Source organism: Mixophyes fleayi, chromosome 2 (genome assembly GCF_038048845.1).
Source record: "Mixophyes fleayi isolate aMixFle1 chromosome 2, aMixFle1.hap1, whole genome shotgun sequence".
Taxonomy (NCBI): domain Eukaryota; kingdom Metazoa; phylum Chordata; class Amphibia; order Anura; family Limnodynastidae; genus Mixophyes; species Mixophyes fleayi.
Window position 1 is genome coordinate 14,270,546 of NC_134403.1, and position 15,937 is coordinate 14,286,482.

At 45.8% G+C, this 15,937-nt stretch overlaps 1 protein-coding gene across 2 annotated transcripts in view; it reads right to left on the reverse strand.

Annotated features, from left to right (window-relative positions):
- Positions 1-15,937, reverse strand: part of ARHGEF17 (Rho guanine nucleotide exchange factor 17) — a 184,326-nt gene that overhangs the window by 63,577 nt on the left and 104,812 nt on the right. For both annotated transcript variants that reach the window (XM_075198530.1, XM_075198531.1), the window contains exon 3: positions 10,238-10,315. In XM_075198530.1, the coding sequence (XP_075054631.1) occupies positions 10,238-10,315 (78 nt within the window). The remainder of the gene's footprint in view (positions 1-10,237; positions 10,316-15,937) is intronic.

Here is a 15,937-nt window from a genome sequence, read left to right on the forward strand (position 1 = left end):
CATTCCCCACCTCCATTCTGTGCCCTCCAACATTCTCCACCTCCATTCTGTGCCCTCAATTATTTTCCACTTCCATTCTGTACCCTCCAACATTCTCCTCCTCCATTCTGTGCCCTCCAACATTCTCCACCTCCATTCTGTGCCCTCAATTATTTTCCACTTCCATTCTGTACCCTCCAACATTCTCCACCTCCATTCTGTGCCCTCCAACATTCTCCTCCTCCATTATGTGCCCTCAATTATTCTCCACTTCCATTTTGTACCCTCCAACATTCTCCTCCCCCATTCTGTGCCCTCCAACATTCTCCTCCTCCATTATGTGCCCTTAATTATTCTCCACTTCCATTCTGTACCCTCCAACATTCTCCTCCTCCATTCTGTGCCCTCCAACACTCTCCACCTCCATTCTGTACCCTCCAACATTCTCCTCCTCCATTCTGTGCCCTCCAACATTCTCCACCTCCATTCTGTGCCCTCAATTATTTTCCACTTCCATTCTGTGCCCACCAATATTCTCCACCTCCATTCTGTGCCCTCCAACATTCTCCACCTCCATTCTATGCCCCCCAACATTCTCCAATTCCATTCCGTACCCTCAATTAGTCTCCACTTCCATTCTGTACCCTCCAACATTCTCCACCCCCATTCTGTACCCTCAATTATTCTCCACTTCCATTCTGTACCCTCCAACATTCTCCTCCTCCATTCTGTGCCCTCCAACATTCTCCACCTCCATTCTGTGCCCTCAATTATTTTCCACTTCCATTCTGTACCCTCCAACATTCTCCACCTCCATTCTGTGCCCTCCAACATTCTCCACCTCCATTCTATGCCCCCCCAACATTCTCCAATTCCATTCTGTACCCTCAATTATTCTCCACTTCCATTATGTACCCTCCAACATTCTCCTCCTCCATTCTGTACCCTCCAACACTCTCCACCTCCATTCTGTGCCCTCCAACATTCTCCTCCTCCATTATGTGCCCTCAATTATTCTCCACTTCCATTCTGTACCCTCCAACATTCTCCTCCTCTATTCTGTGCCCTCCAACACTCTCCACCTCCATTCTGTACCCTCCAACATTCTCCTCCTCCATTCTGTGCCCTCCAACATTCTCCACCTCCATTCTGTGCCCTCAATTATTTTCCACTTCCATTCTGTACCCTCCAACATTCTCCACCTCTATTCTGTGCCCACCAATATTCTCAACCTCCATTCTGTGCCCTCCAACATTCTCCACCTCCATTATATGCCCCCCAACATTCTCCAATTCCATTCCGTACCCTCAATTAGTCTCCACTTCCATTCTGTACCCTCCAACATTCTCCACCTCCATTCTGTACCCTCAATTATTCTCCACTTCCATTCTGTACCCTTCAACATTCTCCTCCTCCATTCTGTGCCCTCCAACATTCTCCACCTCCATTCTGTACCCTCAATTATTTTCCACTTCCATTCTGTACCCTCCAACATTCTCCACCTCCATTCTGTGCCCTCCAACATTCTCCACCTCCATTCTATGCCCCCCAACATTCTCCAATTCCATTCTGTACCCTCAATTATTCTCCACTTCCATTCTCTACCCTCCAACACTCTCCACCTCCATTCTATGCCCTCCAACACTCTCCACCTCCATTCTGTGCCCTCCAACATTCTCCTCCTCCATTATGTGCCCTCAATTATTCTCCACTTCCATTCTGTACCCTCCAACATTCTCCTCCTCCATTCTGTGCCCTCCAACACTCTCCACCTCCATTCTGTGCCCTCCAACATTCTCCTCCTCCATTATGTGCCCTCAATTATTCTCCACTTCCATTCTGTACCCTCCAACATTCTCCTCCTCCATTCTGTGCCCTCCAACATTCTCCTCCTCCATTATGTGCCCTCAATTATTCTCCACTTCCATTCTGTACCCTCCAACATTTTCCTCCTCCATTCTGTGCCCTCCAACATTCTCCACCTCCATTCTGTGCCCTCAATTATTTTCCAGGGTACATTCTGTACCCTCCAACATTCTCCACTTCCATTCTGTACCCTCCAACATTTTCCTCCTCCATTCTGTGCCCTCCAACATTCTCCATCTCCATTCTGTGCCCTCAATTATTTTCCACTTCCGTTCTGTACCCTCCAACATTCTCCACCTCCATTCTGTGCCCTCCAACATTCTCCACCTCCATTCTGTGCCCACAATTATTTCCCACTTCCATTCTGTACCCTCCAACATTCTCCACCTCCATTCTGTGCCCTCCAACATTCTCCACCTCCATTCTGTGCTCTCCAACATTCTACTCCTCAATTTTGTACCCTCCAACATTCTCCACCTCCATTCTGTGCCCTCCAACATTCTCCACCTCCATTTTATGCCCCCCAACATTCTCCAATTCCATTCTGTACCCTCCAACACTCTCCACCTCCATTCTGTGCCCTCCAACACTCTCCACCTCCATTCTGTGCCCTCAATTATTCTCCACTTCCATTCTGTACCCTCCAACACTCTCCACCTCCATTCTGTGCCCTCCAACATTCTCCTCCTCCATTATGTGCCCTCAATTATTCTCCACTTCCATTCTGTACCCTCCAACACTCTCCACCTCCATTCTGTGCCCTCCAACATTCTCCTCCTCCATTCTGTGCCCTCCAATATTCTCCACCTCCATTCTGTGCCCTCCAACATTCTCCACCCCCATCCTGTACCCTCTAACATTTTCCAATTCCATTCTGTGCTCTCCAACATTCTCCACTTCCATCCTGTACCCTCCAACATTCTCCTCCTCCATTCTGTACCCTCCAACATTCTCCTCCTCCATTCTGTGCCCTCAATTATTCTCCACTTCCATTCTGTACCCTCCAACATTTTCCTCCTCCATTCTGTGCCCTCCAACATTCTCCACCTCCATTCTGTGCCCTCAATTATTTTCCACTTCCATTCTGTACCCTCCAACATTCTCCACTTCCATTCTGTACCCTCCAACATTTTCCTCCTCCATTCTGTGCCCTCCAACATTCTCCACCTCCATTCTGTGCCCTCAATTATTTTCCACTTCAATTCTGTACCCTCCAACATTCTCCACCTCCATTCTGTGCCCTCCAACATTCTCCTCCTCCATTCTGTGCCCTCCAACATTCTCCATCTCCATTCTGTGCCCTCAATTATTTTCCACTTCCGTTCTGTACCCTCCAACATTCTCCACCTCCATTCTGTGCCCTCCAACATTCTCCACCTCCATTCTGTGCCCTCAATTATTTCCCACTTCCATTCTGTACCCTCCAACATTCTCCACCTCCATTCTGTGCCCTCCAACATTCTCCACCTCCATTCTGTGCTCTCCAACATTCTACTCCTCAATTCTGTACCCTCCAACATTCTCCACCTCCATTCTGTGCCCTCCAACATTCTCCACCTCCATTTTATGCCCCCCAACATTCTCCAATTCCATTCTGTACCCTCAATTATTCTCCACTTCCATTCTCTACCCTCCAACACTCTCCACCTCCATTCTGTGCCCTCCAACATTCTCCTCCTCCATTATGTGCCCTCAATTATTCTCCACTTCCATTCTGTACCCTCCAACACTCTCCACCTCCATTCTGTGCCCTCCAACATTCTCCTCCTCCATTATGTGCCCTCAATTATTCTCCACTTCCATTCTGTACCCTCCAACACTCTCCACCTCCATTCTGTGCCCTCCAACATTCTCCTCCTCCATTCTGTGCCCTCCAACATTCTCCTCCTCCATTCTGTACCCTCAATTATTCTCCACCTCCATTCTGTACCCTCCAACATTCTCCTCCTCCATTCTGTACCCTCCAACATTCTCCACCTCCATTCTGTACCCTCCAACATTCTCCTCCTTCATTCTGTACCCTCCAACATTCTCCTCCTCCATTCTGTGCCCTCCAACATTCTCCACCTCCATTCTGTGCCCTCCAACATTCTCCTCCTTCATTCTGTGCCCTCCAACATTCTCCTCCTTCATTCTGTGCCCTCCAACTTTCTCCACCTCCATTCTGTGCCCTCCAACATTCTCCACCTTCATTCTGTGCCCTCCAACATTCTCCTCCTCCATTCTGTACCCTCAATTATTCTCCACTTCCATTTTATTCCCTCCAACATTCTCCACCTTCATTCTGTGCCCTCCAACATTCTCCTCCTCCATTCTGTACCCTCAATTATTCTCCACTTCCATTTTATACCCTCCAACATTCTCCTCCTCCATTCTGTGCCCTCCAACATTCTCCACCTCCATTCTGTGCCCTCAATTATTCTCCAACCCTCCTATGTCTCTGAATAAAAATGTGTGTTTGATGATAGGTAGCTGCTATCGCTGCTTATCCCCCACCCACATTCTCACTGTCTGGTTCCCAGGAACACGCTCTCACCTCTGGGTTGCTTTAAATCCATTATAATAAGACCACCCTGGAGCTAGCAGTGGGAAACAAAAAGACAAGTGATAAGGATGAAATGTGAATCTGTCCTTCACAAATTGACTTAGTCTTATCAGTCCCAAGGGCATCAGAAAGGGTTTGTGCTCTCCCCCCCCCTCCCCGCTGTGGAACCACAAGTCTCAGCCAGTTGGGCATATCAGAATTTGTATTTTCACAATAATAGTAAAACTTATGTATAGGGCAGTCATTGTTAGCAGGAAGAGGCTGAATAATAATTTTGTTTTAATTAATGCAAAGACAAAAACAGATTCCAATCATCTTCGTTTAAGAATGTGACGCACCCGCGTGATACAATGTTGTACCGTGTCTGCAGGAGAAATACAGGTTTCAAGATGATGGATTTTTGAATATGCTTTTGATTGTAGCACATTCTGCTGCTATTTATAGCAGAGCTTCGCAATACGACATTCAGAGGGTGAATCTGTGTTTTTTTTTCCAAAAACATGTGCACTCCGTGGTTTCTGCCCGATTACTGCGCGCAGAGATTGATCTGTCTGCTGTACTGGGAACACAGTGTCCACAGGATATCGTACGGAGGAACCGCTCATTGTCTTGTCTGATACCAGAATACACTGTGCGTCTCCGAGAACAGAACACACCAAAACTCTGCAGTGAACAAACCAAACTCATGTTCCAGACAGACAGACCATGATAAAAGCTACACATATCATAGAGATAATATAGACAGAAGGAAACGTAATGTCTGAACATTTATAAACTCAGCACATGAAGACATTCCTGGAACTATTGAAAGTTAAATGAATGGAATGAGACGCTATAGTGTTATTACATGGAATGTTCACGTCAGGGAATTCTATTGTCTGGGAAGATCTGTGTATCTACACTGCCCTTGGATACGACAACAGATCTGCTGTGCAGATACATCCAATGTTCAAGCTTAAGCTGTTGACGTATGCAAGGGCAATACAAATGAATGAATCTGTCTGGACGATTCTCTTTAATTCCACCAACTCCAATGAGAAAACTGGTCAATTTGTGTCAATACCTCTTCAACAGACCCAGCCAATGTCTGCAATCAATGCTGTTACTATAGTGAAAGGCAACTCGATACACATCACCTAGGCAAACCGATGGGGGGGGGTTCCTAGTGCCTGGAAACCCTCCTCTAAGCCTGGGGCACTGTATAACTGAGGTGGCTGGAACCTGCTCCCACTTCACACAGCTCTGCTTGAAAAGGGAGAGCTGTGTGCACCTAGCAGTAGTGCACGCAGCATTGCCCATGTATATTATGGGGATAGGAAGAGTTGGAGAGCAACCAAGCACTCTCTAAAATTATAGCCACGCCCCCATGCATGCTGGTCACGCCCACTGGTGGCGTGGTGTGGAAACCACCCTCTACAAATCCTGGGTTTGCCCCTGCATCAGGGCCTTCTAACCTTCAATAGGGCCACACATTACCCTTAATCTCAGTAATAAGCTAAAACAATACATTTAATTAAAGAAAGAGACCCCTATCTGTAATAACACATCAGCAGGATCGCACATCTGACAATAAGGCAGGAAGGAGCTGAGGGCCGTAGGTGAACCCTTAAAGGCTGAAGAAATAAAGAGATTTCCAGCAAACATCAGTGGAGCCAGTGGAGCGGACAACAAGGCTGAGAGATTTACGGGGGGCTGACAGGTCTGCGGAGTTTGGCCGAGAAGAGCGAGCAATTGCTTTATGTGAAGCGTTCTTCTTATCTGACCACCTCACTCTCTTCATCTCTCGCACTCAAACATTCCCAGTATCTGCTGGTAAATGTGAATGTGATTCCAGGGCAGACTAAATGCTCAGTGTCTTAGGAAGCACCTGCATCGTGCCAGCTAGAATGAGATAAATAATGTTACACAATAGGGGGTCATTTAACATGGCTGAGCGCAAAGCTGGAATGGACACTTGTGTGATATTATTATTAAAGCTTTAGGGACAGTGGCTGGTTCCCGCTTCCCATCACTCTGCACATGCTACGGGGGGAGTTTCACTTATATTTTCAGCACAGTGCATCTTATGCAAACTAGCAGACTATAAAAAAAGTTAGAACTGTAAAATAAACTTCCCCTGGAGGTCTACTGGGTGGGTCATAGTGGGGTTTATGCTGCCTTCCCGAGTGCTGGGAACAGGAGAAGACAGCTCTAGTAGCCCCACAGAAGTGTGTGAGAGGGGGCAGGGCGAACGGAGGATTGTCGGGGGGAAGGGGGGGGGGGGTTCCCCCCGACCCCCCCAAAAAAACACCCCCCGTTTCTTCAGCGCTGTCCTATACAGCAGCCGCGGCGCTGTCTAAGAAGCGTCCGCGGCGGTGCTGTATACACTACAGCACCGCCGCGGACGCTTCTTTGACAGCGCCGCGGCTGCTGTATAGGACAGTGCAGCTATAGCGGCCACTTAGTTAGCGCAGGGGGGGTTTCTGGAGACTCAGAAACCCCCCCTGCGTGCACCACTGGGGGGGAACCCCTGCAAGCTGACCCCCATGCTACCCTCCATATGGGAGGGTAGTGCACAGGTGGCAATAAACCCAGGAAGTTTTTATTGGGTGGGAGATTTAAAGACTTACTGGAGCCAGGGTGGACTGGGGGCTAAACTGACCTGGCAGCTCATAGATATTGGGGAGAAACCCCCACCCCAACACTGGAAACAGACAAAGTAAAAAGCACAGTCTAGACTAATCTCTCGTGATAGGAAATCTGTCTGGACTGGTTTAAGGGACATGTGGCTGGATTAAAAGTACGTAGCATCTGCACTACATATAAGATGCTGATATGCGAGTACTGTTACAGATCCTGCTCTACCCCTGTCAGACACTTATACCCGCTGTATTCCTGTGACTTACAGGGAAGAGCTAACACTCTAATCCAGTGCTGTGAAAAGCCCAGTGTCCAAAGTCAACGCTCTGCTCTCCATCCAGTGGTCCGGATCCAAAGTAAAACCGTCAGGAGGAACCAGCCAAGAGGTGCTGCAGCAGCTACAGAAACACCCAGAAATAAGTTGTGCCGGTGATGGTGGCGGGAATTACTTCCCTCCAACTTGGTGGCAAGTTACCACACACAGTCAGTGACTTGGTTGTAGGTAAGTTGTTTAGTTGTCTTCCGAGTGCTGGATAGATGATACCGTAGCTCTGTGCAGAGCTCCTACATCTAGTATTTCAGGGAATATTCTGCAGTAACAGGAATTGTTCTGTGCAGCTGCTGGATGTGTTACACAGATCACCTGCAAGCTGTGCCATGGATCATGCCCGGCCGGCACTTTCATCTCCCTCTATGGGTAACTGTGAGCTTTATCCCGTATCTACTTTAACATGCAGCCTGATCCGGGACGACCCAAATATAAAAGGGACCCTGCTATCTACTTCAGTCCACCCCCACGTGCTGCTGCTTCTGTATGCACACTATGGTCAAAATAAGTCATCTCTAAACAAAGTAATATACACAACTACGAATCCATTGTCTTCTATCCCACAGTGACTACTGCACCCTCCCTTCTATCTCCTCCACGGTGTGCCCACCACAACCCTACTGCACGCGCATTGTACCCGCGCAGAGTGGGGGCCTCCAGAGCAGTAATAATACTTAGTTTATCTGCCTTTGGCTAAGATCATGTGTAGGTGCCCATGTACGCAGTGGCGCCCCTTGTAGGTGATGGGCCGTCACTTGGTCCTTTGGCCATGAGGGGAACCCGAAAAAACACTAGTGATGGAGCAGCCACGTGCTCAGAGAACGGCACTTAGCACTAAACAGTTTAAAATTTAAGGTGGCACCATTTTTCCTTTGCCCTATAGCCTTTTGGCGTGGGTAGGGATAATTTTTTTTATATTTGAGCCGGAGAGGCTGAGGCCGTAGTTGGCACTATTTATTTATTATACACTTGTACTACACGCTATACATGTTTGCAAGTCTTTTCTTTCTTTGTATGTGGCATGTTTTTGTTTTCAGGGTTTGGTTAAAGACCCTTATGGACAACCCTCTCCCCTAGTCATCAAAGGCTCCCTCCTTCTGGGAGAAGCTGAAGAACCAGTTCTCCAGGGGATGCTTTCAGCCTACCTTGGGGGAAAAGGGGCCTGGCGAGCCTTGCGGGCATCCTAAGTGGCGTTTTGGCTCTGGAGGTCAAGGGGCCGCTCCACTAGCTTTGGCAAAGGGGGCCTGAAGACACTTGTCCCTCTATGGGGCCTTCTCCCTGGGGGATTTGGAGGAAAAGTGCCCTTTCCCTTTAGGGATAAGACTTACTGCTCCATTAATGCATTGCTACCAACCCTCTGGCTGCTATGTTGGTAGTTACGCTCCTGGGTTGCACCCTATATTCTCATAAATTAATCATAGAGACAGAGTTCACCATAACCATACTCCTCGTCATATCACCAATCTTATAATGCCACCAAGAAGACCTCTACACTCCAACAATGATCTCCGGCACTCCTCCTCTGCTGCACCTCTTCTATTAATTCCCTACCTTACCCCATCAGACTATCCCCAACTCTGAACTCTTTAACGTGGCTCTAAACCCGTATGGTTCGGTATCATCCTTTAGAACTTTTCTCATATAAATATCAGGGATGGATTACAAACATTCTTCTATAGAACGTTACCTAGTTTATATGATGATTATAGGTCTGCTTGCAGAGCTCAGCATTCAGTAAAGTTGCCATTGTTTTACTTTAGTTCTGTTGTCCATAGTAGCCCCGTTAACATTAAACAATCACTTATGCTTCGCCCAATACAAAAAATGGACTACCTCCAGCGATAACATTTCTAATAATGAATAAATTTCCTCCTCTCATAAAACAATATCTTGGGGCATAGTTGCCTACTCTCCAGGTATCATGCCTCTGCCACTCGGGGGGGTACAGACGTGGGCAAAGTCTTAGTAAAACAATTGCCCCATCCACTTTTGAACCAAATCATCAATCCCCATTTTAGCTTATCTCTAGATCTCACGGATGTAAGGTAGGTAAAGAAGCCAACAAATGTCTTGAGGGCGTGTCCTAGTAGCAAGAGATATGACATAATTGGGACAGGGAATGATGTCATGGGAGGTGGGGTCATATATGAAATAAATCACAAATACAAGACTCAGAGTTACTAGACACAACCACCTCAGTCTGTACAGAGGTATAACATAAAACTGTGTCTGTCTCCCTTGTGCAAGGATTAATTAGGAAACAAAACTTTGTTTTTAGGTTACAGTCCCTTTAAAATTTTACATAAATTGCTCCTCTTTGGAAAAGTCACCAAATCCTCCTAAAATTTAAACCCCATCAGCAGATTGCTCTCTATTTGTACCAGTCTATTAAGGTTGTTTGTTTAGAGGTGATAAGTCACTATCTGCACTGTAGCAGAAGTCTGGCACTTTATAAATAATAATGGGCCTGATTCATCAAGGTACGCAAACGCATACGCATCTGTGTTTCATACTTTGAGTGACACAAACCGTTATATTTGCGTTGGAGTTTGAGATTGAGTTGACTTTGAGTGCCGTATCTGCTCTGTTTGCGCTGCGTATGTGGTGTTTTACGTAGCTCAAGTCCCGTTTGGCAGATGCGTATGCGTTTGCGTACCTTGATGAATCAGGCCCAATATTACTACTACAACATTACCTTTTTTGAATGATTGCAAACAGGGTGTCGCACAGCATGAAGATAGCGCCATTACAAAGCGCAGTTTAAAGATGACCTTCATAAAACATTTCCATACACAGCGTTAGAAACAGCATTATTTGTGAAGTGGTGTTAATACTAAGAGTTCATAACAAATAGCACGGAGTACAGGCCAATCGGCATGCAACAACAGAGCGTACTCTACCTCCATGAGTGTGCGCAGGGACTCCACGTAGGATTGTTCCGTGTCCAGTAGAGTCAAGAAGACATGTTTCCTCATATCCTGCAAGAGAAAGCCATTATATGACAACTGCATGATGGGAAGGGTGAAAGGTCAATCAGGCAAAGGGTTTGATAATTGCAAACACAGACATGAAGACAGCCATTAACTGACATTATAGTGCACAGACATATTAGCAGATCTGTTTTGGCCCTTTCAATGATACTCCCCCCACCCCCCCCCATGATTTGGCCAAATATAGGTGACATTTAGGCGAACTGTGTGGGTGCCAGGTTCCAGCTAAATGCACAGTATACATCCTCTTATTCTGCAAAATGCAGCCAAAATCTCCTCTAACGCCTCAGCCCAAGACTCCCTGCTGCAAAACATTCTTTTTTATTCCGGCAGTAATCTAAAATCCCACTTCTAACACCATTTACGTGAACGTTTCACACAATACAAGCCTCCTCAGGCATAAACTGAACTGTGCTTAACACACCCAAATAAGCAGCAAGAGAAATATCAAACATGAGATAATTACAACCAGGTAAAAACCACAAAACGTCATACCTTATCCTGACAAACATTAGATTACAAGCTGAAAATACAAACTATCACAATGCCGACAAACAATAGTGACGCCTTATTCAAAAAACAACAACAAAAAAAAAAAATTCCAAAATTGCAACTTCAACCGTGATTACAATGTTGCTAAAATCAAGATGTAATGTAATGCTGTATTCTAATTTGGGAGTGAGTAATATACCCATCTTTAATAATATACATACAGCTATTACAACCAGGTGAATGTGTCCTATTCTTTGTGGTTTGTATACAGATATGTGATCACGAAGCAGAAACGGCGAATAAAATCCTGGGATTAAAAGAGGGAGAAATGCCCATGATGCAAATAAAGTAATACAATAAGTCAGGGAAGGGAAATGAGTCTCTGATTAAATGTATTAATTAATTAATTAATACTAATGTGCGACCTACAAAGTATCAGATTGGCCATCACTGTTATAAGTTAATAGTTAGACCATGTTTGCAATATGTGTTACATTTGGACACCTCACTGTAAGACCGACATAGGAGAACTCGGGAGGGCACAGATACGAACATCCTCAAATAATCTAAGCGGTTAATGCAAACGTTTGAATAATTAACTTTTCATACTAGGACCTAATTAATGTGTATAACATATCAGAGGCTAATACAACCATTTGTCTAATGGATGTTTTACACCAAGAACCGTACAGAGGACAGGGGGTCAATAGTTGTGAAAAGAAGAAAGAGATTTTCACTACATAAGGAAGGGTTCTTTACGGTAAGGGTGGTTAAACTGCGGAATTACTTACTGCATGCCGAGGTGAAGGCAAATTCACTAAAATACATTGCATGCCTCTCTAACAAGAAATGGTATAGGTAGCTGAAGTTATTATAGAACATTATGGGGGTGACTGACCAAAGAATGTATCAGATTGTTGGGAAGGATTTTCTCCCATTTGTGGGGTTAAATTGGCAACGATCACTTGGGGGGGTATTTTATCTTCCTCTGGACTTACACAATAAGGATTTACAAATATTTGGACTTGACAGACCTGTGTCCACTTCCAACCTAACTAATGAAGTATTTTGAAATCATCTTTCCGTAAAATATCTGTCGGACTCCGGCTTGGATCATACACAAAGGTGGATCAGGAAAACATCTACCTAACTTTCTTCTCATGTTGGGGAGTGGGCCGATACCTTATAACTATTTGTTTGATTGCAGTGTTAGTCGTATTGCACTTTGCACATGTTCTTCTGGAAGCCCCTTAAAAATCAAAACTCATTATTGGACTTTTCTCTTTATGTTTGCAAAAAACCTGGTTGCTAGTAAATCAATTGCCCTGTCATAACGAAGACCAGTAGCCGCCATTCTGCCCACAGGTGACCCATTAACGCATAGGCAAACTGAGGGGGTTTCCTAGTGCCTGGAAACCCCCTTCCAAGCCTGGGGCACTGTATAATTGAGGTGGCTGGACCCTGCTCCCGCTTCACACGGCTCTGCTTGAAAAGAGAGAGCTGCGTGCACCTAACAGTAGTGCACGCAGCATTGCCCATGTGTATTATGGGGATAGGAAGAGTTGGAGAGCAGACAAGCACTGTCTAATATTATAGCCACGCCCCCATGCATGCTGGCCACGCCCACTGACGGCGTGGTGTGTAAACCCCTCTCTACAAATCCTGCGTTGGCCCCTGTAGCGGGCTTGGTTACAGATCATTAGGCTACGAGAGTTGGAGATACAGTCCAGTCTGGATTTGGCCACCTAGCAGTAAGTGAAACATCCAATTCATTCACATTGACAGCTGAACCCTCATAAATAAATGTAACAGCAGAGAGTGAGGAATTTGTTTCTTTCATCTGCTTGTTGCAGAGTGTTGGACATTACTTTATTATAAGGTCTTCCAGGAATTAATGTTGTTAAAAAAGTAAAAGTAAGAAGTACAGGAAGGAAATAAAGAAACAATAGGAGGAGAATGACTTCCTAGCAGACCTGAGAAGTGTCTGTTTAATCATTCAGCTGCGTCTCTGGGGACTGATCATTCAGCAACGCGGAATAAAACGTATTATTAATCTGCTGCCATTGACTGCGTCCTGTGGGAGGGGCTCAGTATCCAATGACAACCGGAATCTGCAGCTGGCGAGCGCTCAGAGCCCCCACCCTTAATGACAATGGATGACCCCCCCCACACACATCTAATGTGTCAAGAGAGAGGAGACCTTTCTTGGCAGTGCATGCTGGGTCTTGTAGTTTTACAACCACTGGAGGCAAAAAAAAAAAAGAGTAAATGGTCTCCGGGACAAACCATGTTACAATGCAAGGGGGGGAACAAATTAGTTTATTATTTTGCACATAAGGAAAATACTGTCTGCTTTTTCATGCAGCACACAAATACTTGATAGCTTTATATTTACACTGAAATGTAAACTTTATCTAGGACATGCACTACCCCAACTGCAAATCTGTTCCCACATTTTAAATTTACCTCTCCCTCCAATGTAGCATGGTTTAGCCCAGGTGCAAAGTTACTCCTCTTTTATGCTTTGCTCTCCTTAATGACTCAGACCCAGATTCACTATCTCCACCTTAGCTGGGACCATTCTGCTTATCACATAAATGTAGAAACAGATGATATCATAGAACCACTATTTCCAAAACTGTAATGCAAAATATATACGTTTCAATGGTTATGTATATATTTCAGAGTAATAAACATCCTGTGTCAGAAACGCTACTGAAAATGTTCACAGGCACCAAATACTGCATTAGGAGCAGACACTAATAAACAGGAGAGAGAAATAAAGGAATAAAGCTCAGTGACTTTGTGCCAGTAATGTCCCTAGGTCATACTTACCCACTATTCTGGAATGTGGGGTAGGTCTCCTGGGTCCCCGGGAAGGGGGTAGGTCTCCTGGGCCCCTGGGAAGGGGGTAGGTCTGCTGGGCCCCCAGGAAGGGGGTGGATCTACTGGGTCCCCTGGAATGGGGTGGGTCTACTGGGCTCCCGGGAAGGTGGTAGGTCTCCTGGGTCCCCGGGAAGGGGGTAGGTCTCCTGGCTCCCCTGGAAGGGGGTGGGTCTACTGGGTCCCCGGGATGGGGGTTGGTCTACTGGGCCCCCGGGAAGGGGGTAGGTCTCCTGGGTCCCTGGGAAGGGGGTAGGTCTCCTGGGTCCCCGAGAAGGGGGTGGGTCTACTGGGTCCCCGGGACGGGGGTTGGTCTACTGGGCCCCGGGGAAGGGGTGGGTCTACTGGATCCCCAGGACGGGGGTTGGTCTACTGGGCCCCTGGGAAGGGGGTAGGTCTCCTGGGCCTCTTGGAAGGGGGAGGGTCTACTGGGCCCCCGGGGAAGGGGTGAGTCTACTGGGCCTCCGGGAAGGGGGTAGGTCTTCTGGGCCCCCGGTGAAGGTGTAGGTCTCCTGGGTCCCTAGGAAGAGCAGGCCATTCTCATGTATTCATGATATGTAAGATTATTATTTTGGATAGTCAAATAGCTATCTTTTGTTATCTTGGGACATTTATAATAGTGGTCTTACTACTGCGGTACAATACCTAATACATATAGGGTTAATATATCACTCTGCATGTATCTATATTATACTGTGTTATGTTTTGGCCATTTGATCAACCGCATGTTTTTATGTACATTTTGTGAAATGGTTTATTAAATATTATATATTCATTTTATTTACTTTGCAATCGTGGTGGACTCATTTTTCAGTGGAGATCCTCCTGTGGACATCTTTTAAATTAACCCATATATACCTCTTCTTCGCGCTGTTCTATATTTACTTATTTATTATTTCTTTTTTTGGGATGAGTTGAGACCATCTCAGTATAGTTGCGTTTTTAGAGGTATTTTACTGGAAGTTTATTTTACCTATTTTTGCATTTTAGCGCCAGGAATATCTTTTTTGTGTGTGGTATTCTCACGTATCCAGCCCACTTCCTGGTGAAGATGAGGACTCCACGTCGTACTCCACCCTTCCTCCGTGATCTCCCGAGGTGGGGGGAGGTGGGGGGGTAACAGAAACCACACACATCTTGTGGGCTAGACACAGGTCCAGTTTAATATCATGACATGGAGCGTAATCTACACAATACTGCTAGCGCAGTAAGGCAGCACAGCTGGAAAATACTTGCTTAATATAAAGTTAACATTAGTTTTACAATGAGGCAATGGTGGCACAATATGGGCTCTGCTGGCACAGTCATGCTGGGCACTTCTGGTGCGCCTGGGTACTCAGAATATAATGTTGGGGATGCTGCTATGTATGGGGCATTGCTGGTATAATGTGGGCAATGCTGGCTCAGGGTCTGAGTCATGCTTGGCACATCTGATACACTAGTCTGCTGTTACATTCTGGAACATTGTTGGTATAATATGGGCAATGCTGGCATAACATTGGTGGTGTTGGCATAATGTGGGACATGTTGGCATAAAGTAATTGACCCAGGCTGCTTGGGCACTTGGGCATAATGTGGGCATGCCTGTTATATACTGGGATACTGGGCTATTGATGAGCACTGGTATAGGCACAGCTGGCATAATGACAGTGTTAGGATGATGTTGGTATAACGTAGGCACTGCTGCCATGATTGGCGACTGCTGCCATGATGTTGGCACTACTGGTATAACGTAGGGACGTGTGTCAGTTACTGCTGTGTGTAATATTCAATGTAATGTACGTTGTGCGATTCAAGTCGGTGTATTTGAATCATCATTAGCGTTAGAGAAAAACCTGTCTACCCATAAATCCAAACTAAATAATTTGCATAGCCACACCCACAGAATCACACAGCATCGTACCGCTCATTATCATTCTCCGCTTCCCTTCATTATTCATCAGGATGTTGTCGCTGGAATTATTTAGTATATAAAAAAAATAAATCCTTCACTTTAATAAACCCTTAAACTGCAGCAAACTGGAACAGATGATTAGATTGGCATCCGAGACGCAAACAAGAGAAGTGATACTGTGCGGCTGTCCAGGAACACAATACGGTGGCACACTGGTGAGCATTGCTGCCATGAAGTGTGATTCCGACCAGGCCACTCTCTATGTGGAGTTTGTATGTTCTCCTCGTGAATCTCCCCATCATGGTGTTAGTATGGTAGAGAATTTATAATGTAAACACACA